This window comes from Leptinotarsa decemlineata, unplaced genomic scaffold, assembly GCF_025532065.1.
Source record: "Leptinotarsa decemlineata unplaced genomic scaffold, Ldec_3_MD MMD2_tig00001719_RagTag_RagTag, whole genome shotgun sequence".
Taxonomy (NCBI): domain Eukaryota; kingdom Metazoa; phylum Arthropoda; class Insecta; order Coleoptera; family Chrysomelidae; genus Leptinotarsa; species Leptinotarsa decemlineata.
In genome coordinates this window covers 3,533,952-3,561,948 of record NW_027412569.1, presented here as the reverse complement: position 1 = coordinate 3,561,948, position 27,997 = coordinate 3,533,952, and the positions used below count along the sequence as shown (strand labels likewise).

The 27,997-nt window shown below is 34.3% G+C and overlaps 1 protein-coding gene across 3 annotated transcripts in view; it reads right to left on the bottom strand.

Annotated features, from left to right (window-relative positions):
- Nucleotides 1-1,564: 1,564 nt before the first annotated feature.
- The window catches only part of Rdl (Resistant to dieldrin), a 164,443-nt gene continuing 138,010 nt past the window's right edge, over nucleotides 1,565-27,997 (bottom strand). For all 3 annotated transcript variants that reach the window (XM_074176320.1, XM_074176322.1, XM_074176321.1), the window contains 2 exons: nucleotides 23,720-23,856; nucleotides 1,565-18,617 (listed from right to left, as the gene is read on the bottom strand). In XM_074176320.1, coding sequence (XP_074032421.1) covers nucleotides 18,300-18,617; nucleotides 23,720-23,856 — 455 coding nt within the window. In that variant the 3' untranslated portion in view covers nucleotides 1,565-18,299. The remainder of the gene's footprint in view (nucleotides 18,618-23,719; nucleotides 23,857-27,997) is intronic.

The window sequence follows — 27,997 nt, the reverse complement described above, 5'->3', positions numbered from 1 at the left end:
TGTTTTGACTGTTGCATTTAGGTGATACATGAATTAAATTGATTGTTGATAATTTTTATTCGTCGCTGCGGTCTAACGGATTATTACCGTACTATGACCAACGCCATACATATATACAGTTGAGTAGTTCCATAAAAATACGCCCGACGACAGCGCCGAATAAAAATTATCAACAATCAATTTAATTCATGATTCACTGAAATTCCACAAACAAAATAATTCATCTCATTTCAAATGAATATTAATAAAAAGCAAAACGGCGTGCCACGCCGTTTTACTTTTTATTATTATTCCTTTGGAAAGAATTGAATTAATTTGTTTGTTGCATTTCAGTGATACATGAATTAAATTGTTTGTTGATAATTTTTATTCGGCGCTGCGGTCGAACGGATTTTGGTCACACTAGTTCCTCTTACAATTTTCTAGGTTGGTGTCTGAAAAATGTCATCAAGTTTCCGTTAATGTTACTATTCTGTGGTTAGTATATCTTGTTTGATTGTATAGATGGCAAATGTTATGCGACTTTTGAGAAACACATTGTAGACTGTGTCTAATGTAAGATGTCCAGACGTCATAGTTAACGTAAGCACAGCTTATAGTTATAGTCTAATACGCCTAATACTGACACTGACACCAAGAAATAGGTTACCCAACTGAACAGAAATTGATGGTTTGGGTTGTTCATAGTGAAAACATTACAATATTATATTTATCATGAGTGGTTTTAATGTGAAGCGTAGGATTCGTCAAATTATACTATAGGCAAATAGGTTTTTGGAAGAAGGAAACATATACAATGCAATACAATGCGCTGACGTCGGGCGTATTTTTGCGGAACTACATAACTGCATATAATATGTATGTCATTGGTCATAGTACGGTAATAATCCGTTCGACTGCAGCGCCGAATAAAAATTATCAACAAACAATTTAATTCATGTATCACTGAAATTCAACAAACAAAATAATTCATATCATTTCAAAGGAATATTAAAAAAAGTAAAACGGCGTGACACGCCGTTTTACTTTCTATCGGTATTTTGTAAAAATGAATTGTTTTGATTGTTGCTTTTAGGTGATACATGAATTAAATTGATTGTTGATAATTTTTATTCAGCGCTGCGGTCGGACGGAATATTGTGTTACTATCACTAAACTATCATGTTGCCAGATTTAAAATTTCAGCTTCTGCAAGAATCCGTTCGACGCTAGCGCCGAATTAAAATTATCAACAATCGTTTTAATTCATGTAACTATAATTATCAACAAACCATTTTATTTATGTTTCACAAAAATTGTAGTAAATTATTCGATAGTTACAAAAAAAGTATATATGACAAACATTTACTTCCAAAAATTTCAAACAATGAATCTATATTATAACTGTTCGCAACTTTTCATCAAACAAATTGATTCATGTAAAATTTTAAATCAAGTGTCATTTAAAATACAACAAATTTTGGGAACAATCGTTTTTAATGTGTCGAACAAATGCATGAATCAATTAAATTCAAACAAATATATTGTTAGTTGAATAAATTGAGGAATGAATATTTGTGACAATAAAAAGTAAAACGGCGTTCCATATATTACAGTTCATTTCACTATATAGACATTTATGATTTTGATTTACTGTGTTTTTCTACATAGAGAATTATTATAATTTTACTAAAATGCAGATTGAAAAAAGATTCTTCAGAAAAAAATGTTTCTTTGAATCCATTCTCATAGAGATGAAAAATCATGAAAATATATTCTTGTCATTACTTCTACTCTCAATTTCAGTCTAATTCTAAGAAAACATTATTTTGTGTCAGCCCAAAAGGTAATCTGAACATTTCCGAATTATTTTGAGATTTTGGTATTTGTCAAATTTAAATCGAAAACATATTTTTCAATAACATCGTCATAAAATCAATAGCATGAAAGTATCATGTTTACATGGAATGAATAATTATAGGGACCTCCCAAAGCGACAACAACCAACACTGTTTTTCAATCTACAAATTTCAAACCGTAAAACTGATACTTATCAAGATTATAGACACAGAAGGGACACTTCAGTGTCTAACCAATCACTTTGAAGGTGCTGAAAAAACTAATATTACAACGAATTCAGAATCAGAAGCGTGAAGCTGGATGTCTCGTTATCAAGTTCATAGAATAATATAAACTCAACCCTGAAATTGAACAAGTGGTATTAGTGGTATGAGGTGAAAAAATATTTTTGTCGGCGGGACCACTCTTATATTTGCTATTTGTCTATAAAATGAGATTTGGGAAGTTGGTAAGTTTTAGCTCAAATGGATAACGTCAACCCGTGCCTCATCCAGATTAAATTTGAAATAAAAATCGCCAAACCGCCGTTTTTTTCTCATGAAATGAAAACTATTTGTCCGAAAAAGTTGATTCTTGTTTCATTTCATAGGAATTGTTGCTATCTCCAAGTTTTAACTGAACCATTTCTTTGTTAAAACTTTTCTATTTGAGAAGATATCTACTATTCTCCAAGACCGGACATGATCCGAATTCTCAAAGTCGCTGTTTTTACAAAATAAGTGGAAACTGTCAAAAAAGATACCTAATTCAATCACTTAAATTTTTTGTTTTCTTTGAACATTATACATTATTAAATGATACATAATTGAACATAAAATAAAAATTTTTTCAACTTCATAAATGTTTTTACAAATTGCAAGCTACTGTTTTTATATAGTTCTATCCCTTGAAAGGTCGCATTTGTTACGAAAGAGCTATTACCAAAGACCCTTTCTGCAGAGAATCTCTACCTCAGCTTGAAAAAGGTACGGAAATAACTCAGGCAAGAGCTATATTTTCCCCAATTGAACAGTGAGGAGCAGTTAAGAAAACCCAGACAATTTTTTGATACCAGTACGGCAAATACTGGTCGTCTCAACGGAACCTACGTTATGCTGGAGCAATTATCAGAGAAAAATATTCTTTATTTAGTATGTGGCCACCATATTTCAAAAAATAATTCTCAAAAATCAGTTTTTGATTTGAAAATGGGCACAACTACTGGCCGCCACTCAGATATTTTAAAAAAGTTTCAGACTGGATGGTCGAAGCTGGACAAGAATAAATACAAAAACTTATTGAAGAAAACAAAATTAGACATAAAATTGGGAATTTAGATGAAATATCAATTTTCTCATGAAATAAATGAAAATCCAACAGCCAAGGGATGATTACAAAATTTTTTTTAAACGTTCGTTAATTGTTTTAGCACGTACTTATTCATCTCGCTGGATGGGTGGCAGAGGCTATTCATTGTATACAAAAAATATATCTTATGAGGGATCAATTTACATTGACAAATTCAAAGGAAAAGTTAACACTGACATTTGTTGATTTTTAATAAACATTTATGTAAACGCAAATCGCAATTTCATTCTTCGATGAAAATTTAGAAAAAAGTGTATAAACAAGCAGTGCTGTGAAAAGTCTAGAATCAATTCCAATTAAAAAAAAACATGTGGTGATAGGGATGTGAAAGCAAAACTCAGTATCCATCAAGTGAATAATTCATTTCATGAAGATATTGATTTGTTTGTTTCTCATCAAATCCTAAATTTTCCCAAATTATTTGAAATTGATACAGGATTTTCAAAAACGGATCCTGATATATGGTGTGGAAATGCATATTATTTGAAGGCAATTAAAATAGTGAACGGTTTCAAGAATGTCAATGACAGAGCTGAAAGAGGGGTAGAATTAATCCAAGACTCCAATTCCTGTTGGATGAAAGACGACGAAGAACGACAGTTTCTGTTACAAGTTGTATCGGAATGTCGAAAAAAATTTCCTGGCTCTTCAAAAGCCACGTTATCTAAGCCATCACCACCTTAATCTAATATTTAATTCTGAATGTAAATAATAATAGTAACTTCTTCCTGAATAATGCTTTCTATTTTTATATTTTGAATCAATTTCAAACATTATTTCTTCTTGTTTTTTTTTATACCATTTTGCTTCTATTTTCTCCTGAATCCATCATTTTCAATTTTGATTGTGCTGTATTTACTTCGAAAACAGTTTTAACTACACCTTTTTTTCATGTACCAATCGAGAAAATAAATAAAGCAAAATCTGCACAGCAGATGTAATCAAATCTCGCAATATAGTTGAGCACAGGTTAATCTTATTCAACTGAGCTGAAACTTGACCAAATCCATTTCTTAACCAATTGGCAGCTTTGAGGGTGGCTCCCATTGAAAAAATTCCAACATTGATTTTTTGTGGCCACCGAAGTGGTCATAGTCATGGTCATGGTCTTAACCATGTTCGTGGTCATAACACCTTCAAGATTGAATAACCTTCATCTCTGCAAAATGATACAAGAAAAGAATAAACAGTCATTTCACGAAGAAAATCCTCAGCTTGAGTATCACATTTACATCACAAACATTTTCAAAATATTTCATTTAATCAGGATATACGTGAAAAAACCTTCGAATCAATCGACTTCTCAAAGTATTTCGTCAAAAACGCTGACGTCAGTTATCGGTTCGCTCGCTGATAAGGGTGCAAGTTACAGCGTGTCGTTTCATAAGAAGGAAGTTTTATTTTACTCTGTATTGCTCCAGAATCTTGCTCTGTGCTGAGTGCCTAAAATTATTTAACACTGGAGTGACGGTACGGTGTACGAACTAGGGAGATGTTTTCGAAAGCGCGTCATCACAGAAACACCATCCACCACGTCAGATTGACAAAAATTATTTGAGTATACCAATGATTCGGGACTACTAGACTGAGAGGCCCATGTGCTGATGAAATTGCAGCCAGGTGAACTTTTTACTAGACTCCTAGAGGGAGAAGTTTATTCAGAATATTCTGAATTGACCGCCCCCAATTTTTCGAAATTACCTTTACTGAATGAACCCTCTTTGTGGAATTTTGAGATAAATTGAAGGCACGAAACCCCCATACTCATTGTATGGGGGGTTTCGTAGTTACAATATCATGAATTTTTCATGTACTAGATACATGAATATTATTATTCGGTTTCTTGCTATTTTTGAGTATCCACCTTTCCATAATCTGAAAAGTAAACAAACTGAAATCAATAGAGAAAGTGTAATAAGGGGCAAACTGAAAAAGTTCACGCTGAGCTACTACTGCATAATACAGTGTGTAAAAGCCAAATGCAATGAATTCATCATTTCAGTTACGGTACATATTTTACCAAAATCCCGAAACACGTCAAATTCAAACTTTAATTTGACATACTCCAACGGATAATGCTACCCCTACCTTCAACCCCTGTCGAATGACATGTACAACCCCCAATTTTTTAAATGGGAAGTATAGGCTGTTGTGTTCGGGTTTCATTTCCGTAACAAATCATTTGTAAAACTGTGATTTTATGCATTTCCGTTAATGTAGCCATTTGTCAGACTTGAAGTTAACGAATTTTAAACTTAAATTAAAATACTGACAACTCATGTTGTAACATATAAAACAAGTTGACAAGACGTTTTATACTAACGTTGCTACGGAAATTATTTACAGTTTTTCAACGGATACCATCTAAAAAGAAAATTGCTTTGGTTTTTGTTTACTTTTTTATTATCAATACTCCAACATGAAATAAGAATATTGCAATAAGTTTTGAGTGTATTTTATCGAATTTCGGTAACCACATGATTTCAATTTATTTTATTTTAATTGTTCAAATAAACTTGAAAGCGATAACATTTTTGAATAGAGAATGAAGCGACCTTTGAAACGATTTATCACAAACCTATACTTTCCATTGGAAAATTGGGGATTGTACCTATCATTCGAAGGGGTTGAAGGTAAGGGTGGTATTTTTGCGTTGAAGAATGCCAAATAATAATTTACATTTGACGTGATTCGGGATTTTAATAAAATATGTACAGAAACCGAAATAATGAATTTATTCTATTTGGCTTTTATACACTGTATAAATCACTGGAGAATCCAATCATCAACTTGTGTTCAAAATTTTTTTTTGATAATTCATTTTATTTGTAGACAAAGTTTGTAAATACAACAAATTATGACAAATATGATTCATCACTGTTTTGTATCACGTAGTAGCTGTGTGGAATTTTCTATATTGATTTAGCTTTGTTCATTTTCCAGATTTTGGATGTTCAAACACCTATAAAACAGCAAGAAACCCAGACTTCTACACATATCTTTCAAATCATATTGTTATTTGAATACTTACTGAAAAAGCGGTTAATGTCTATTAAAAAAGTGGGGTGTGAAATCTTCGCTGCAAAGAAATTTATAATAAACTGTAAAGGTGACAACTGACTTCATGGAGAGTTGTTTCGAATATATTGAATATGTCTTTTGCCTCTTTGACAAATGAAAAATTATCCCCCTCAAAATATCATGTGATGATAGTAGAGTGAAAAGTTCAGCCAGTTGTAACATTATCAGCAAGAAAATTCTGATAGTCCTGAGGAACAATGATTGTGATATGTAAGGCTGACTAGCACACAATTTTTTAATTTGATTATGAGTGACTTAGTCAACTTGTGATTTTGCTCCCTGTATGAGGAGGGTAGTGACTTCAGAAATACTGAATTTCACATTTTACTTGTCCAATTTATCCTGTGACAATTAGAAGGAATGAGGGCCAGAAGATCAAAGAGAAAGGAAGGAAAAGAGCATAAATTTTAAGGAAAAGCCTGAACTCAAGGTGAATCATGAAAAGGAGAAATCGCGGGCCGATGACAATAGTATGTCAAAGTTTATAGCAAATATCGTTATGAAGATATATATCAGTTTATTAGTGAATATGTGAATATTCGTCGATTATCATAACAAGGAGAGAAGATAATGATTCAAAAATACAAACAATGACAATTGAAAAAAAAAATTAACATAAATGACGTTTGGCTACCCAGACTCAATCAGGCTGATAATCTCATAGGGAGCCTGGGAGCCAATGTAGTATGGAAGGACCGATATGGCGTATTATATCTCTTTGTATTGTGCTTCCAATTTTCGGATTTCAGAGGATTCAGCAAGAAAATGAAGCCGGAGTCAAAGAAAAGACAGATAATCACATAGATTGAAAAAGGTCAGAAAAAAATTCTGAAAGGTCTTTGCTATCAAACTTAATAGTGTGAAATAGCTCAATCCAACTTGCTGCTCGAAATCAGTGAAAAATGCAGTAACTTCTCTCAAATATATCATAATTTTGATTATTTACTTGTTATTTGAGTTATAGACATGACTATTTATCTTGGGAAAATTCATTTCAATTTTCGTTATTGATTAGCAGTTATCTATTATTATCTGTCATTTAATATTACCTGCCATTCATCATTAACTGTTATGTATTATTACCTGTTATGTATTTATCATTTGTCCTTTCTTATCGAATTATTATGAATATGAATCTACAGACTCATTGGACAATGGATGCAATTATTATTGTCAAATCTGCGTGGTGAAGAGGGTTTCGCTTGTCTGAGCTTTGTGATCTCTATTCATTCCTTTTTTTGACGCGCCTTCAGTTTGACTTAATGCGTAATAATTCTTAATATCTTGTGGCTCTAAATAATATTTACAGTCAGTGTCACTAGGTATTCAATTGGCTACGAGCGCGTGTCCTACCTATAATTTCTCTTGTATATATAATTTTAATTACAATAATATTTATATTACATTTTTAGAATTTCGTTTCGCCGCGTTTCTCCCGACGGCTTGCATAGTCATGCGTGGATCCCTGAAGGAGAACGGAAATGGGTTTTTCGGTATTCGCTGAAGAACCGATCAAGTTTCACGATGTAAAGGATGGGTTGTTCGTTCGAAACATTATCCGTGTTAGGAATCGCACTTTGAAAGGTAACACCTCATTAATTCTTAGTTGGCACTTCTGAGGGTTGTTGTTCGTCAGAGATACAGGTGGTTAACTGAAAAACCATTTAACTTTCCTCCAAATACATAATCAGGCATCACTGTAGGAAGTGATGGTATATACAGAGTGTCATTATAGAAAGGAAATTTGAAAATCTTCAAGAAAATTGTACATGCCATAGTTTGAAATAAATAAGGTGCAATTTTTAATGGTTTCGACTCCAAAAGTTGAAATTTCGACTATAAAATAAACATTTTGAGTTCATTACCAAATTTTTGGTGTTGAAGGTCGAAAACTCGAGTTACAAAAGAATTTCGAATTCAAAGACATACTTTCAACTATGTGAGTGAATCTTTCGTTTAACTGAATTGAAAGTGAAAACTTTGAATAACAATCCAAATTTCCAGTTGAAGTTAAATTTTTTTGACTTCAACTCTACTTTAATCTGACTTTAGACTCAAAATTTTGACTTGACTCTCAAAATTTCTAAATAAAAATTTTGACATTGTTACTCAAAATTTTGAGTTTGAAGTGAACATTTTGAGTAAAGATTTTGAATTATATAGTCAAAATTTCGAAATTGGAGTCAAATTATAGAAATTCAAGTAACATTTTATACTTATATTTCAACTTCACAAATCACAACAAGTTTTCCATTATACAATAGCTTTTCTATTCGAGTTTTATACTGAATATATCTGCAAAACAAGTATTGCGGTTTAACAAACTGTTTGAGCCAATTCCATCACGAAATTACACCTGAAATTTCCTTATTCAAAAATCGAAAATCAACTTGTAAAAGTCAAAATATGTCGAAATTCGTAAAGTCCAAATTTTTAGTTTCAAGTCGAACTTGTCTTGCAATGTTGGATTCATACAGAAATATGAACCTTCTGAGTTTTCTTATATTATTTATTAAACAGATAGTTTTGTTTTATTATGTGAACATAATTTGCACAGAATATTCATTTCAAATTATTTCTTCGTCTTATACGAGCAAAAATAGTTTTGGAGAATCTATTGGTTACATAAGTGTTTCACTAAATTCATATTTATTTTTATTAGTTTCATTAGGAGGAATAATGAAACATTCTGTCAGAAATTTTGCAATTTTTCTCTTCCCATCTCTACGAAGCATACAAGTTTTTCACTGAATAGTTCACAAAATCGCAACACGTGTTTCAGTATACAATATCTCTATCAGCTCAGTGTGAATACGCCTGAGGAAGCTATTGTAAAACGAAACAAGTGTTGCGTGTTCAGTTCAAATACGTTATTGATTTTCATCAAATATCGGACATTTCAATCATATATTTCCGAAGCGAAAGATAAAATTACTGTTTTGTGAATGAATTTATATTTGTTTATTATGAATAGTCACAGACGAATGATATTACCCCAAGAAACATCTAGACTTATAGAGGAAATAAAGAAAAATCAATTTGTATCCAGTAGAAGTAGACGGAATCTAAAAAAAGTTTCAGTAGATCCTCCAAGGTATTTCGTTCATTATCTATAACATAATTTGGAATCGTTCCGAACTTACTGGCAAGATTAATGTTTTTTATGTATTCGGGCAACTACTATACTGAAATAACGTTTTCAGAATAGCACAATGCATTTTTTGCAAATTAAATGGATGATTTGAATGGTGAGGTTCGTGAAGTGAGGAATATTCGAAGATTCATATTTATTATGACTTTATACAAAACAAATACCTTCCTTTCACAAATTTTTTTCTCACATAAAAATATACCCCTTCCAGTTTGAATTAATATTCATGTATTGCCAAATAAATGAAAGTCAATAATGTCATTTCGGTGAATTTTTTAAAAAAAATTCTATCGGTTTCAAAGTCGATTTCACCATGAATTTCAAGTAGATATACTGATTGAAGTATTAGTTTAGCTTTTTGAATTTTCTCAGGGCCTGCCTCAATTTCCAGTCACATTAACTTTTTATTTCATTGTAACTAAGAAGAGGATAACAATTTGATCAATGATATTTTGATGGTTGCGAAAAAATATGCACTGTGACATTATATTTCTGCAAATATATTCATTTGTATAAATGAATTGCGGTATATATAATTTAAGATGCTTTGTCGATAATCATGAGAATGTTTTGAAAATAATAATTCAACTTGAAATATAATAAATAAATGAATGTAATCAGAGCTCCTTTCATAAATTTTGAAATTTTGTAGCACCACGTTTTTGGGTTTGTTGATATTTTATAAGTTCACCTACATCATGACACTGGTATTCACAAAAACACACTCATTACAAAATGAATCGACTTATTCCAAACTATAATAAATAGATAATCAGAATGACTCAATAAGGAACTGATTCCATCTTTATTGAATTTCTGTTTATTCATTGAACTACGAATAAGTTATTATAATCAGTATTCAACCATCAATGATACTACGCTTTTTTTTTAGTTTACCTGAATTATTTTTTTTTCTTCTGAAATTGACATACTCCAATTGTTTCAGTTATAGCCACAATTTTTACTATCACTGTGACTTGGAAATCTTCCCTTCAGAAGTTTCACAGGGTGTTTCCCAAATATGGAACGAAACTTCAGAGGGTGATTCGTTAGGTTTTTTTTAAAAAAAAAGCTTTCATGAACTTATGTCCGGAGTAGCTTCGTTTCTAAAATACCGGGCGTTGAAGTTTATAAAAACGGTATTTATGAAATATCGTGAATATCCTCACACCGATTTGGTTGAAATTTGCTACAGTTATTTGAAGTGACGGGGCGCTTATTTAGCCCTAATTACATTAAATTTATTAGGTCCAGTGCGAGTCTCAGTGCCAACAATATTGGGAAAAAAGTATGCCACTGACATTCTATTTATCAGAATAATCAACTGAAAAGACAACTCTTTCGTCGCTTGTGTTTCCTTCAAATCTAGCTTCGGTTTTGAGGAAAAATTCCATCATGAATAATTCCACCGACACTGAAATGATTGAAATGCACTTTATTTATGGATTAGCAGATGGAAATGCGGAAGAAGCACGGAAAATTCATCAAGACGACGGGGCTCCAGCTCATTTCAGTGTTCTTGCTCGTTAGCATCTCGACATCACCTACCCTAATCGCTGGATTGGACGTGCAGGACCTCAAAATTGGCCAGCTCGCAGTCCTGATATGAATACTCTAGATTTATATTCATGGGGTCATCTGTAGGCTCTTGTTTATAAAACTCCTGTACTAGATGTGGATGACTTGAGGAATCGAATAACAGTTGCAATGTCATAAGGAATACTCCAGGTATGACAATGACAAATCGATTGCAGTAGTGTATTTTATCAGAAGGCGTATACTTTGCTCATTTCTTTCAGGTCGAAATTGTTCATAATTCACTTTTGGTTTTTATTGTATGTTATCTATGAATAGTTTTCTCGAAAGCGGAGCTTGATATAAAGAAAGCACAAGCGAAGAAAAAGTTATATTTTCAGTTGCATAATCTAAAAAAATAAAATGAAAAAGTACAGAAAAATTCGGTGACGTTTTTTCTTCAATATTTTTGGATGTGGTGCTAATAATTTTAATCTAGTTCAGGCTAAATAAACGTCTCATAGCGATGTTCATTATATTTTATAAATACTCTTTTTTCAAACTTCTACGCCCTGTATCTCAGAAACGAAGCAACTCCTATGTTCATAGGATTTTTTTTCTCAAAACAACCTAACGAATCGCCCTCTGAAGTTTCGTACCGTTAGGAAATACCCTGTAATCATCAATATAAAATTCAAACGACGGAAAAAGCTAGGAAGTTCAAGTTATACTTGAATATTAAAATACCTTGAGACATTCCCTTCGAAAAGAAAAACCATTGAGATGCGGCAGAACGAACGCCACTGAAAAACCTTTAATAACACTCTGTATATTAACAAATTGTGGCTAATGATTCATTTTTCTGAATCTATCACGTTCACATTTCTGTTACGAACTGAATGTTTTACAAAAATTGAAAATTGGGTTGTCACTCTTTTCTACAGACAAATACCGAAAAACCGCAAACGGATATCTCTAGCTCCGTTAAGGATTTTGTGGAATATCGTATGTGCGTGCGGACTACCCTAAATTGCTGTTGGGATCTGTGCAAGGAGTATAAAACAGGAACGTCATATATACATGGGTATAAATAAACTATTTAGGGTAATAGTCCTGAGTCATTTTGTATAGCGAACAACATGCCATGTGATATTCTATGAGTTGTAATGAAAATCTAGGGAATGATCTGGATAAATGTCCATGTTGTTCCCGATACAACTGTGCTTTCACGATATATCAAGATAGGTGCATCTTGCAATACAAATAACTTTGGAGTGGTGAAAATCCCGTAGCGGAACGTATTCCTTCATTTGTTTTTAATAAACTCATTTGTTTTGCAACCAACATGATATAGTTCTGGAGCTACACTGAAAAATTGAGTTTATTTAGAACAGTAGGGTTTGTCGGTATGAATCGAGTAATGAATTCATTGGCCCCTATAACAATTTCAAACTTTGATACAAGGTCCAAATATCTAAAACTCATCCATTACTTGTTCACAATTTTTCACGCTAGCTCCAGCACTACCATGCATTTTGGATATAATATGGACTATAGTCGAATCTAGACTACCAGCGACTAGAAAGTAACGACAAATAAACTCTTCGAAACATTACCAACTGAACAATAAATCATCTATTTGAATTTTCCGATCGTAATAATGATAATAACAAGGTGGCAAGATGATACGTCCTGTTTTCTAGCTAGATCAAATAATTGAGTTCAGTACGACAGGTATTTTCTGACCACCCTGTATAACGATGTGTCGGTTATGATGAGATGGAAATATATAACGAGAAGGGATTACAGGGAACTATATACAATTCTCGCCTTGGAAGAAGAAGCTTCAAATAAGCTGCTTGCATTAAGGTCAGTTTTTTGAAAATTATCGGATTGTTTCATTGCCAGTTCGGGTCTATTTTCAATCGAATAGGAATAACAGATTTAAAAATTCTTGGGTATGATGATGAAAAAGTATTTGAATTCATACAAATAACTATAATTTGAATACAACATTGCTATAATATTTCTCAGTTTCATTCAAGCTAAAGCACAATTTATATATTTATTAATTCAGTAATTATAAATTATCTCTCTTCATGACTCGAATGAAGAGCTGACTTCTGCATTTTGGAACGAATTCAAAAAATATATTTCCTGTGTTATATTCTGACTTGGCGGGTTGGCTGTCCTTGTTCATCTTTCACTGCCTGAACTACTGTATTGTGCTGTTTTGTGCATTGGCTTGGGATATTGGCCATCGGATGCCTGCTTCCACGTAGCCCCGCTGGATACGGGGTTAGGTACGTGGTTAATCCTAAGGTGTGTGTATCTGGGCCGAGAGGGTGAATGACACTGAGCCTATCAGCTGTCCCTACGGAACCTTCGAGACACCGGGCGTCCTCTCGTCGTAGCATCGCCCTGTCACGGTAATGCGGAGCTCTGTCGTGATTGACCTTCTTTCCATAGCTACTCATGGGACTTTTATGGACAGAGTAAACTTTAAAATTTTTTGTGACGCTGAGTCTATAGAGGAGATGGATGTCGAGGTAACGACTACAACTGACCTCCCTGTAAATTTAGATCAGAAGCGAGTCTACTACGTAGGAGATGTGGATGTCGAGCTTTAGGCTCCAACTGACCTTCCTCTAAATTCAGATCAGGAGCGAGAGCTTCTCAACTCTCCAACTCCTGATCCAATAACTGAACCTAAAAAAGGTTTGGTAGTGTAGCCAGGAAACAACTGAGTCGTCTCCTCAAGAGCGGGGCACCTTATGAAACCGCCTTGCACCAATCTTGAGTGGCGCACGCAGAATCTGTCTCAAGTGGAAGAACAAACTCCCCATGAGCAGGTTAGCAAACGTTTGCGCTCAAGTGAGGATTCACCAAACCCGGAGGCGAAAAAGCCCTGCACGGTTGAATCAGATGTAGCTGACGAATAAAAACCCTCGTAAGGGAAGGTTGTCGCAGGTATCAAGGTGGGAATCTTGCACCTTGACTATTCGACTACCTCATTAATGATGGAACAGCAGAGCATATAATTTGTGCCTGCCCCGCTGGAGACCAAATCAGGTTTTTAGAGTTCGGCAAAGCCGTGGGTGAAGTTGGATAGCAAAGTTCAAATATCCTGCACCGAAGGTATTGAAAGAATCTCAAAGCTGGAAGAAAATTTCGGAATGAAAAATGTTGATAAATTTCTGTTCTCAGTGATTTCAATATTCTAAGTCCAATATTTATCTGATTCATTTATATTTTTTTTTGTGACATTTCTCATCAAATAGCAATAAAATACCTGCTTAGCATCTGCATATTTTTGGATTGAATAATTTGGATTCCACTGGAAAATAAAAATTTTCAGTTTCAACCGACTAGTTCACAGAAAGTTCAGATACCAGCAGTTGTCAATTTAACCCTGAGTGAGCTTTGTTATAGCCTCTTGTGTCATACTATTTTCATAAGTTTCAATTCTGAAATAATTTAGGTACTTATGCTTATGCTGATCGTAGTAGAAATCTCATATATTTTCTAGAGAAATTATTCTAGAGATTTATTCAATTAATTTCTTTTTGTTGTTGACTATTTCTGATATTTTCCTTGAATTGAGAAAGCCTCCATATGGAATCAATTTCCTCTGCTACTATTATCGATTTTCTGAAATTTCAATATGAATTCCGAAACTGAAAAATAACGGAACTGAACATCTCAAACTGATTAATGGAGTAAAATATTCCGATACTGGCAATGAATGCTGAAAATACTATGAGCTGCCGAAAAGTTCAGAAATGGTTGTACTCATATACACCTCATGTATTCATAAAATTACTACTTTGTTTCCCTGTTCAATTTGGTCTATTATGAAATGAAATGAAAATATGAATATGAAAATATCAATAACTGAGAGGTTATCAGTAACACACAAACATAAAAAAATATCAATAAAAAGTAATGCTTTGATTACCTTATCCAAAATAAGGATATATGAAAATACATGAAAGAGGATAAATACAAATATGGTTACATTATGGTTACAGAGGTGAACTAGAACATTATTTGAATGATATACACCCAGAGTCAACCACTATTGAGCTCAAATATTATCAGCACAATAACCCAATTTCATACATTTCGACCTGTATCAAAAGCTTCTCATTCGTGAAGTTGCCTACGAAATGGCCGCTGATGACTTCATTGACTAGTCTATTCTTTCATCAAGTATAAAACGAATAGTGTCCATTTTCGCCACTCTTGACTTTGTTAGTTCGCTACAATTTGTGCTACTGACGATGTAAACTGATTATCATCAAACAAGTTTTATGGACGAATGGAATAATTATATTCTCCAGATTTCGTAAATGAGATATATCAAAGAATGGGATGACTGGATATTTTCAAGAGTAATGTTATTATTTGCTGTACTGTCAAAACTGAAGTATTTAATTCGGATTTTTTTACCAGCATGTGAAAGCATGGATAATTTAGAGAACCACTTGAATAAAATATTGAAATAATAAATGTTGATTGAAAAGGTAGGGATATCATCACTAGTAAACTTTCTCAAATATACTTTTAAATATATTTTTCTCGAAAAGTTTACCGTCTTATCCATTATTGTTTCCATTGTTGTATCCTTATTATTATTATTATATTATTATTGAAAGCATTACCTATGTCGAACACGGATACTGGTTTCTAGATCAAATTGAACAGCATTCTGAACATTTTTTCCAAAGTGTGAACTTGTGAACGTTTCTTGAGATATAATGGAATAACTATAATAATAATAATTATTCAACAACTATTATACTCAATGGTTTTTGTGTTCTTGAAAATGTTATTGAAATACTCTGGAATGTAAAGGATATTTTGATAGAAATAAGAGAATGGAAAAATCATTTTCTTCTGAAAATTCATGCCAAAATCTTTTTCTCAGCAGTGAGCAGCATTTTCTTTTGGTGTGATACAAATTGTGATCAGTAGAACCATTTTAGGAAATATGCTTTTTAAGTTTTTTGGCTTTTCTATCACAAAATACGATATATCAATGACCCGAAATTCTCATAATCATACTTCTTTTCACCACACATGTATTGTAGCACGAATATATTCATTTGTGCACTAATAAAAGACCTCTTGATGAGTTTCTATATGAAAATTGGTAACTCTTGCAGAGATATGTAATTTGTATTTTCTCAGATGCCAAAGATGAAATGTTACTATGAAAAAATAATTTCTGTACTTGTTATGAATCGATGAATAGAAAAATACTAGCAGGGCAAAACTTCGTCAATAGCTCAAATTGGCAACAACTGTGTCCTGGGTAGAGGTCAACTTACTTCAATCTGAACATTGCTATAGACCAGCAATATTCATCTGGCAATATTCGAACCAAATTGCTCACGTGACCGATTTAAAAAAAATTAGATTGCTTCTGTTATTGGCCAACATATATTGTGATATGATTGTTTACACGTCCTCTCAAACATCACTTTTTTTTTCACAAATAGAATATTTCTATTGCCTAATAACTATGTTTGTTTTGGAATCATTGAAGTTGAAATAGACTTTTCACAAGAATGAAATAATTCATTTTAGTGTTTTCAGTATTATTTCAATATGATATTCTATGAAAATCACAGTTCTCAACAATTTTTGGAAACATAGCTTTAGTTCTTGTCCATCATTTCATGAGTATTTCATCTTTTCTATATATAATCATCAATAAATAACGTTAATGATTTTGGTTAGGTTTCCGACAAAGTTGAAGATATTCTCTTCAATACTTGTATTTCTATTTATGTCGCTTAGACAGTCATACAATTTCTTTTGTCCACATGTGTCTGAATCTGCTGATTCAATTGAGAACTGAATATATGAAAAACTCACTTTCTTCCAAATTTTTACTAGCAGTGTTATTGAAAACATTTCGAAAACGTGTCGTCATATATTTTGAAAACAAATGAAAAATACAATGTCCCTATTTTCCGGGTTTGAAAGTCGTGGATTTTTTGAATTTCTTCCTGACTAGTGGCTAGCTTCCTCAAAGCTTTCTCAGAGCCTTAACCATATTGAAAAATTACTGTTTTTATTTAAACGAGGAAAATGTCAAAATGTTAAATGACTCATATGTCACAACTGTAAGTTGAATATGCTTGAAACATTTCCGAATAATCTGAGATTATATGTAAGTCTTGAAGAAGTAGCAAACGTAAGGAATTGATTGGAGTTTTTTCTGATGTAGAATATCGTAAAATGAAGGGGATAGAAACTTTTTTAAAGTTTCATTTTGAGTGATGCGAAGTTACCAACCAGAACTGAAATCTTAATTTTATATTTTGGATCTGTTATGAATAGAATGAAGAAAGATTGATTCCAATAATGAAGGCATAATAAAAAAGAGGTTTTTTTCTTTTTGAATTGAGAGTGGGTTGATACAAACAAATTAATCAATTAACTTTTTGGAATTTTAATATGTTACAAGCGTTTTGGAAGTCGTAAAACGTATTTTGTTGTTGCAGTTTGGTATCGATAATTTTTTTATTTTAGTTAGAAAATGCCTGTATGATGAAAAACATCATATTTTCAGAGAAGATCAATTATCTCATTTCATCTTTCCTTGACTTTCTCAAATTTAAATTCCTGCAAGGAAAGGGTTGTACCTATTTGGCCCATCAATAGCAACCCTTCAACAATACAGCCATTTTTATATTGTCTTAATATCAGAAAATATCGGAGAATAATGTTATTATAAAAAATTACATCATAAATACACCCTAGAATTCCAAAAATGTCTGCATTATGTGAAAAGTCATCGTATTGGTTTTTATTTTCATATTTGACATAGTGTTCCATTAAACAGATGAATTTAAAGTTGAGAACCTCATCAACAGCCCATTGGGACGGCAGAATCAAACATTATTTTTCTGTTCGCTTCAACTATTTTCAGCCGAAAATGACAATAGTTGAGAGGAATTTTATATAATCCATGTTGGAACTCGCATTCAAATTAGACTGAGAAATTCTTTCCAATTGATTCAATTGCTCCCACTCAACTCTTTACTCAACTCTTTTATTTTTCGTCTCTATCTGAAACCTACAAATACCTGAAAATACATTCATGATTATTGATTTATCATAATGACATGTGCAAGTCATAACATAAGCAATCTAACATTAGATACTGAAGTCACCACTCACTCAGTTAACATCTTACCGCAATTTCAAGGAAAACTGCTGGTCTATAGCAAAGCCACGGAACCGTAGACCTGTCACTTGTCAACCTCGACACAGAACACCTCAAAAGGAGCCGTCCCGTGATCTCGAAACCACAAGTCTTTACACTGTCCATCTCCACGATCACAGCAGACATTTACTTGTCAACCTCCAGCAGCACTAGGTCATCCGCAACGACATCGGAAATGTGCAGGTAGATTATCCAGTACATGAGATTGAAGCACACGAAGCACACTGGAAACACTATCCGGGAATATTTGTCGATGTCTGACGGCGTCATGCCGTACAGCTTGTTGACGTCTTTGTTGGGGTGGATGATGTGCTGGGGCGTGGGGCCAGCAGCTTCTTCGTCGGGCCCGCCGCCTCCCCTGTCGCCGCCCCGGCCGCCATTGACGGTGCTCTCCAGGGTGCCGCCCTTGCTGTGCGCCTTAGGGTCATGAACTTTGAAGCGCACCTCCTGGAACAAAGGTCCCCACTAACAAGTACCCAGATCAGTTGTGATGACGCAACATACAATGAAAAATGAGCAACTTTGCGTAGGCTATAATATAGGATGTCCCAGGTTTGAGGTTGTGAAAAAACTGAAGAATCATGGAATGATACCAAGTAGTGATATCTATTCAAAGTTAGCCATTCATATTTCAAAAAATTGAATACGTAAATAATTCCCCGAATACCTACTCTGAATCGCAAAGGGTTCACTTGAAAATGTATCGGTAAAAATGTTCGTTTTCTACCCTCACAATTAATGATTATTATTTGATGAACATTCGAATCAACTAATAGTTCAATACATCTAGCGCCATCTATTAATCAAACGCTCAGACTTATGTCCTATATGATTTGATTACAGTTATCATTGATTGTAATCAAAATGAGTAGCTTGAATAACACTTATATTAAGCAAAAAACCTGAAATGAAATAATAGTGAAATCGAATACATGTAAGAATAGAATAATTGAATAAAAAATAAAAAGTTGCTTCACGACGTTTCGATTGTTAGTCTCCATAATTGTCTTCAGGTGATGACTGGACTTATTTTTTCTGAGTGATGAATATTTATGGGCCATTCTAGTACTTTCACTTATCTCCGCTTTCTTTTTTCCGCTTCATTGGTTTAGTGGGAGATGACCGTTTCCATATGTTGCGTATCTCTATGCTAGCTTGGCTGAATACATTGTTGGACAACATGTTTGCGGCTTATTTGAATTTCCTTCTGAACCAATGTTCCTCCCTCTGTATGATCTCAGCTTGGGATCACTTGATGTTATGTTGATGGTTCCAAACATGCTCTGCTATTCCTGATTGGCTGGTTTCCCCTCGCTGTGTGTGTTTCTTGTGCTCGGCAATGCGAACATTCAATGGCCTCTTATTTTCACCAATATAGGATTTTCCGCACTCACAGGGTATCCGGTAAATGCAATTCTTGGAATCGCAGTCCGCGTTTGGTGGCCTGGTTTTCGTGAGGCTGCTACGGATAGTGTTTCCGGATCTGAATCAGTTCTGATGTTGAATTGTTACCAACAAAATCGGCTCATCAGTACGACATCGTATATTCTAAGTTTCTTAGCTGGTGTAGACTTAAAAACGTCGAAGGTAATTTCAGCCAAATTGCGTTTACCATAAACTTCTAATCTAACATCGACGTGAGTCACGCTGTAGATAGTTGTAGGAATGAATAAGAAATGAATTAGCAGGGATACTCTAGTCGAGTTATTCTGCATGACCGGCTACATTGTGAAAAGAGGTAGTTTTCATTTTCCCCCTATACACTAATGAATGCCGGTCCAAACAACAAAGATTTTACTGGATCCATTCCAAGTAATCTGCCACGGTTTTAAGAAAGAAATGAGAGCAAAAACAACAGCTTTTTTCCAGATCTAATATTAATTGTGAGCGGGTTTCGACTGATCTGAAATGTACAATGTAAGGAGGACGAAAAATTGAACTGGAGTATTCTATTGAAGAGGAAAAAAGTGTCCTATATTTGGATAATACTGACTTGCTCAATATACAGTGTGGTCCATTAGGTTCGTAACAAATTATATTTTTTTAATCAATTCCTCAATTACGGCCAAAAGTAAGTACATGTTCGATAACTGTATTGGATGCACTTAGAATGGCTTCGAGTCAAACATATTGAAATTTCTATTATTTCTTGAGAAATACGAAATTTTTTTAGTATTCTGAATATGTTGCATGACAGAACGAAATGACATAGACTCAGGCTCAACCAGCCTGAGTATATCAATGTGTGGCCAATTCAGACTGGAAAACTTACCGAACTACAAAAGATCGGACCGAACAGAAATTTCGCAACATGTGAATATTTGCACGGACCACATGACACCGAAGTACACCTTTAACACAAACTTCACAGCTGAAATCATAAGCCGTGAAGAGTGGAAGTCCATTAGTCATCCCGAAAACATGTTTGGGAAAAACACCTGATATACAGATGGATCGAAGACCAAACATGGAACGGGAGCTGGAATATATTGAGCGGATAGAAATTTAAACTACAGTTATCCGCTAGGACTATACACATTCGTCTTTCAGGCGGAAGTGTATGCTATTTTGCAGTGTGCAAGGCTCATCAAATTGAAACCTCAAAGAAATGAGCAATATTTTAACAGACAGCAAGAGCGCACTAGGGGCTCTGAAAAACCTGAAGGTGACATCAAAACTGGTCTGGGAATGCCATGAAGAACTGAATGAACTTGCAAACAGGAACAAATTACATCTGTACTGGGTGCCAGGGCATTCAGGAATCACAGGTAATGATAAAGCTGATGAATGCGCTAGACACGGATCATCAACTTCATATATAGGTCCTGAACCAGCTCTGGGGGTACCAAAATCATTGGTACCAAACCAGATTAGGACATGGACAAATAAGAAGCACACAGAGTACTGGAAAAAATAACAAACACAGTAGAACCTTCATTAGAGAACCGTCCGAGAAAAGAACCGAAGAACTACTTCAATATAGTAGGGATCGGCTCAGAATAATTACAGGGTTACTAACCGGTCATTGTCCGGTTAGAGGACACTTGAATAAAACCTCAGCTGCAGATTATGCAACGAAGGGATATAAACAGCTCTACACATCTTATGCGAATGTGAGGCACTGAGAATCACAGGAGGCAGGCAATATATGGACGTACAAAATTACGTCCAGAAGAATATGACGAACATCCAACACGGAACATGTACAAACTAGTACAGGGAGCGATACTGATGGAATGGGGTTCATGAGAAGATGGGAGAATAAACGTAATGAGCCCAAGAGGCTGCAGTGTTTTCTGGGGACTTAGGGCCGGTTTATCAATCGCCAGCTAACCTCATTTGACTAATGGTTTTGTCTTAGCTCCTAGTCAAACTGTCTTTCGTTATCATGTTACCATTAACGGGTAGATGAAGTCTCAGTGACTGTAACAGTCGCTAGAAAGTGATAGTTTTTTTATTTAAGCTGACAGTTATGTCACAGAATATCAGTTCCGATATTCTGTGGTTATGTGGTCGCGCATGCGAAATTGGGTTATTTATATTTTTTGTGATAATTTGAAAAATACTTTTTGCAAATAAAGGGTTAATTACTATAATTGTTTAATTAAAGAAATTTTCCATTTGTTGAATGACGAAGATGAGGATATATTGGAGTTCAAAGAAGACCTTACATTGTTAATGAACGTAATGATGCTTTCAATGAATTAGATGAGGTGGAGACTTACAGGTCCTGATGCAGAGGAATTAAAATCAATTTCAACTCTTTTCCAGACCTCTTCTTTCTTCTTTCATGTGATGGCATCAGTTTTTTTTTGCACTCAATGATAAATTTATAGGAATTGGCAATTTTTATTAGGAGTGATCTGTCTGTTTCGGTAACCTGAACTCATATAAGTTATAATGTATAACTCATGAACTTTTTGTTAGCAGTTGTCATTTTTGAAAATCAATCCTCCAATAAAAACAAGCCCCCGAAATAGTCACTTATGACAACCTCAGTTAACTAACAGTTATTAAACATTAGCATCAGTCAGGGTATGATAAAGGATTTGAGTAGTAACTGCAACATTGACTATCAGCTAAGCTTAGCTTCGAGGTAGCTAACAGGAGCATTTAACTACATATTGATAAACCGGCCCTTAGACTAAATGGGCAAGTCAGATAGCTACCAAGGAAAAAAAAAGTGTCCATCGATATACCCAGGGTCAACCAGCCTGAGTATATCAAAGTGCCCTCCGATAGACTCAGGCTCAACTAGCCTTAGTATATCGAAGTGTCCGTTGATATAGCCTGAGTATAACGGAGTGTCCTTCAATATATCCTTCAATATAGTTTAAGTATTCTTCGATATTGGGACTCAATCATCCTGAGTACATTGAAGGGTCCTTCGATATACTCAGGCTCAAACATCCTAAGTATGTTTGAGTGTCCTACTATATCGCCCGAGTATATCGAAGTGTCAAGTGTCCTTCGATATACTCAGGCTCAACGATCCTGAGTACATTGAAGGATCCTTCGATACACTCAGGCTCAACCATCCTGAGTATATTTGAGTGTCCTTCGATATAGCCTCAGTCTATCGAAGTGTCCTTTGATACATTCAGGCTCAACCAGCCTGACTATATTGAAGTGTCCGTCGATATAGCCTGAGTATATCGAAGTGTCCTCCGATATAGTCAGGCTGCTTGAGCCTGAGTATATTGGTTTGTTTTGAGCTCTGGTGGTCATTTGCTGCCTTGCCGTGAAAGCTGAAAGCTGTGGATAAACTTTCATCCACATCTAACACATAAGATTGGCTCCCATATTGTGTCAGAAGATAACTACTTCTGTATAATAACATATCCTTAGTCTTCCCAAAAAAATATAATATAAAAAAGTTTTCGAAATTACTGTGACGTCACTACCATCAAGTCTCAACCCACATTCCAAAGCACGTTTCAAAATGTATATAACTTCTGCAGAAAAAATTATACGAATTTGTATACTCAATCAAATATCTCTTCAATAAAATTCCAAATAGGTATAGAGTTTTTGTGTAGTAATATGAAAGGCTTCTTGATTTTGGAACTAACCATCAAATCGACCTCAAAAAACAAGTTAACGACAAGATTAAAGGAAGAAGAAGAAGAAAATCAAATCGTGAAATATGAATAAGTTTTACGGTGTTGCCACATCTATATCAAATGTAAGTGACGTCATGACTATCTCGTTTTACTCCATTTTGAAGAAGCTACTGACGAATAAATAAATAAATAAATATATATAATAAATAAATAGATAAATATATATATATATATATATATATATATATATATATATATATATGTTCATTGTTATAAATATCACTAGATAATAATTATTGGATAGTTTCGAAAATCGAAAGCTAATTTAACTAAGCAATACCAAGTTTTATATGGTAGACATTCGATATCTCACTTTTGGATATTTTCCATTGTAATTATTTTCTGGGACACCCTACATTACACTGAGAAATTGGAATCTTAAATTTAAATGAAATATTGGTTGCCTACCGGACGACTACTCACTGTTTGTTTGGGGGCATGGTCCCCATCGGGACCACCATCGACATTCAGTTTCTTTTGCTCGGCAATTTTCTGTATCGCCAGAAACCGATTTTTTCGCATTTGTATTCGTTTTGCCATATAACCTACGGTGGCATATTCTGAAACAAAAATAATTGTGAGTTCTCCATATCTTCAGGTCATTATTGCTGTTACCCATTAATAATAATGGTCTAATTTATAAAAGTTTTACGTAGTAGATATCATTGAAATCAGAGAATACATATGAAATTGAGATGAATATCTTTTTTTCATTCCCTGCGTCGATAATACATCGGATACAAATACCTGTCTTTGCTGAATTGAATGATTAGTTGATTAATAATTTGTATTTTACTCAAATCTCACTACGAATATTTTTTTTTAATAAACGGTTTTGAAAAATCTAAGTTCAAAAGTACAATTTTTCAATACTAGTTTTTCACGAGTAAATTTCAACAGGTAGTGGTCCTTTCTTTTAGAATTTTGATGAGATGGAAAGTAGTTGATGTTGATGAAATTCAGTTAGATAATATACTATTTGATTTCGGAAGAAATTAAAAACTTTTTCATGTATAACATTGTATAACTCGACTCACGATCGGAACACCGTAGGTTCGATTCCCGCCTCTACCAGATATTTTTCTCGAGAGAATTTATCTGGTTGAAGCTGGAATGATTCTGCAACCGTGTTAGGAATCACACGTTAAAAGGTAAGACCTCGTTAGTCCTTAGCTCGCACAAATTTCTCAACTTCTGAGAGTTGTCGTTCGTATGGGGGCGACAGCTGATTAACGGAAAAACAGATTTTTTTAAACTAACTGGGAGACAATTTCCAACTGAAAATATGGAAAATCTGGGTGACAACAAATGAAATGGAATCTTGAGTGAAATCTGACAGGAATATCCAAATAGATAATTTGGTACCTTCGTCTTGAAACGAGTGCTTCTTTCAACATTTTTCACAAAACTCCCCATGTGCAGAATATGAGTTTCATCCATTTAATTTTGACAATTTGGAATCTGCCTGGTAATATAACAATATTGAAGAAATTAGTATGTGAATGTATGAGTACGTTCTGAAATTCAGAGCGGTACCTGTGCGAATCGTGGAGATCAAATCCATTTGGAAAAACGTTCTTAGGAAGTTTATTCCACATAAACGCCTTTCTCCAGAGGAGTCAGTTCTGTACTGAGTTGAACCTCAAAACGATGAGCAGCCACAGTCTGTCGTGTATTTCTGATATGTACCGCTCTTGGTGGAATCAAATGTGCCAAGTCACTTGAAAACCTCCCGTGAAAGTATCTATAGTAGAGTCAAAAATCTCCAACCTTCCATCGATGTTCCAGGCTATCAATTTAATCAGGCGGATGGCTCTTTTCTGGATGGAATCCAGCTACTTCAGGGTATGTTCCCACACAGTACCAGATATTCATGAAACGAACGTATATATTCCAAATATTCATAGAATATTCTTGGAATATATACATGCTTTTAGAATATTCATAGAATATGCTTGAATGAATATGGCAGGATTATTCCCGAAAAAATATGCATAGAATGTCTATAAATGGATTTTTCTCCGGAGAATATTCTAAGAATATTGTCGATCGAATATACCACACGGTATATTTTCAGAATATATCCCCACGGTATATTTTAGAATATTCTATACAATGTATTACTGGAATTTTGAATTATCTTATAATGACACGTATTCAAATAATTCAATATTATTAAAAACAAAAATATTTGAAGATTTTAATCGAATGCATAACCTAATGTATATAACACTGATAGGGTTAACAAGTTTTTGACCTCAACGCGAAATTGCTCCAACTGCTACTGTTGGAAACGACAAAAAAATTCAAATGGACCAATAAATGAACCAATTGCATCATTAAATCGGTTTATTCTCATCCTATTAGTCTTTTTGTATTTGAAATTATTCAATTACAAAGCGACAAATCCTGGCAACAGAGAAATGGGGAAGTTGAAGTATTGGAGTAAACGTTTCTCATTGGTCAATTGAAGTGTAGCGCGCGACAGACGTTTGGCAGCTTTGCGTTGAAATCGACATTTGATTTAACATGACGGTTGACGTGGCAGGTTCGCGTGTGTGATGCATGGTGTATTGGTGTTATTATCAAAGTATAATTCTCTCATGTTCAGTGTACCATTTATAGTTTGGGGTTGTCCAATTTGCAGTACAACGAACAGTTTGCTTTTGCATCTTCAAACTGTAGTTGCATATTCAGTCTTCAAGAAATGTAAGTAAAAGGCAATAGTATCGATGGTGAAGTCATGGTGATTAACCTACTATACTTTATTTTAGGCTCGAGGAGAGTTAGTGTGTGAGATTTGTTGATTTGACTAAATACATATTTAAACGGAGAGTGATTTCAGTTGTGTATCTTCAGTAGAGAAAAGTAAGTGAATGACACATTCTTTTGTATCATTTGTTTTCATAATTTTTATCACTCTTTTTCAAGATAGTATCAATATGCCCAAAAGAAAACGAAGTGGTACCTGGTACAGGCAGGTGCGCCAAGAAACTGAAAACGTAATAAGTACTTTTCAACAAGGGAATGCAAGTTGCTCTCCAAGTCATAAAAAGTTGAAAATGTTAATGAGAAACCTATGAGAAAAATATCTAATTGATTTTTATTCCAGTTTCATTCAAATAGTGATAATGAACGTTAATGTACATTTTGTTCCAGGTATTGATATTGAAACACTGGCTGATGCATTGTAGGACAAATATCGGGAAAATTCTTCTGGTGAGCAGAATTTGGATAACTTTAAATAAGTGAAATTCATTTAAGAACCTATCATACCACTCTTTTTAAATACTTCATTTGTGTGTTTATTTTTTGAAGTGAGAAACCTAACCTAACCTTTATGTTGATGTAATACATTTTTTTCTTCTTCATTGAAATGATATATTCATTATTTTTTTATTAGTGCTGATGAATTCACAGAGCTGTTATTTCAGTATATTTTTCAGTATACATTTTTTTGAGAGTAGGGAAATCCCAATTTGAATACATTTCTAATATTTGTAACATGACAATATTCAGAAATATTTTATTCAGTGAATGAAATAAATATTTCGAATTGGATTTTTCATTTTAAATATTGGTAGAAACGTCAAATATTTCAGTGAATATTGTTTTTGAAATATATTTGTTTCTGAATATTATGTGTTGTATTACTTGTGTGGATCTGCTGCTGCTGCTGCTGGAAAATAATTCCATGAAAATCAAAAAATAAATAGATAAGTACTCCCTGATCATTCCCATATTGATTTCAATTTAAGAGCCACCGGTATACAGCTGTTTCAGTCTATTTGACATCGTCAGTACCGGGCAAGCGGTCCTCGATTGAGGACAAAATGAGACGAGATCCATCTTAATTTCATCCAGGTTTGGAGGCCAGCTCCCCTACCCTTTTGGCTGATTGTTGGCCTTGAGAGGGGCCAATGGGTGCACAACTGATAGATGACGGCATGAAGTCCTAGGACATCAGTGCCGCCCTTCACGGGATACCCCTACCTGGCTGGGGTGGGATGGATGAAAAAGTTATTCATCCTTTAACGGGGGACATGAGGGCCTCATTCGACAGAGTGTCGGGGCCTTCTATATCGGGAGGGGTCGTCTACAGCATAATCTGTGGCTTCCCTAACTAACGGGTTTTCGTGAGTTTCCGTTTTTTCGAAGACTCTCTCATTCCTCGACTGAATGGACTGCCGAATGGAAAGCAGCTGCAAATCTCTGCGGATGGCTTCATTCCGCACGAACCAAGGAGCATTCACAATCATCCTAATTAACTTATTTTGCAACCTTTCCAAAATGGAAATGTCGGACGGAGCCGCTTGTCCCCAGACGCCTGAAGCGTACATGATGACAGGCTTGACAAAATGAGAAAACACCAAGAAAGTACTTGATAAAAATAGCTGCGTAAACGCAAGCGAAACATAAGTGGAACCACCTATTGGTGTGACACCCAAGTCAATGTGCCAAGTGTTTATGTCAGTGTTGGTGGTTCGAGGCTGGTGAAGAAGTTGTCCGCTGTCAAATCCGCTGCTTATTGTAAAAACCTCAGCTTCGCGACTTTGTTCGTCGTTGATATTTGAAAATTTGAGCCATTCGATATTGTGGACATTGAAATCACTAAATATGGAGATTTCGGAACTAACATTATTGATTTGCAGAAAGTCAATGGTGTTTGCCAGTGAAGAAAATAGTGCCCTATGTTGTGTA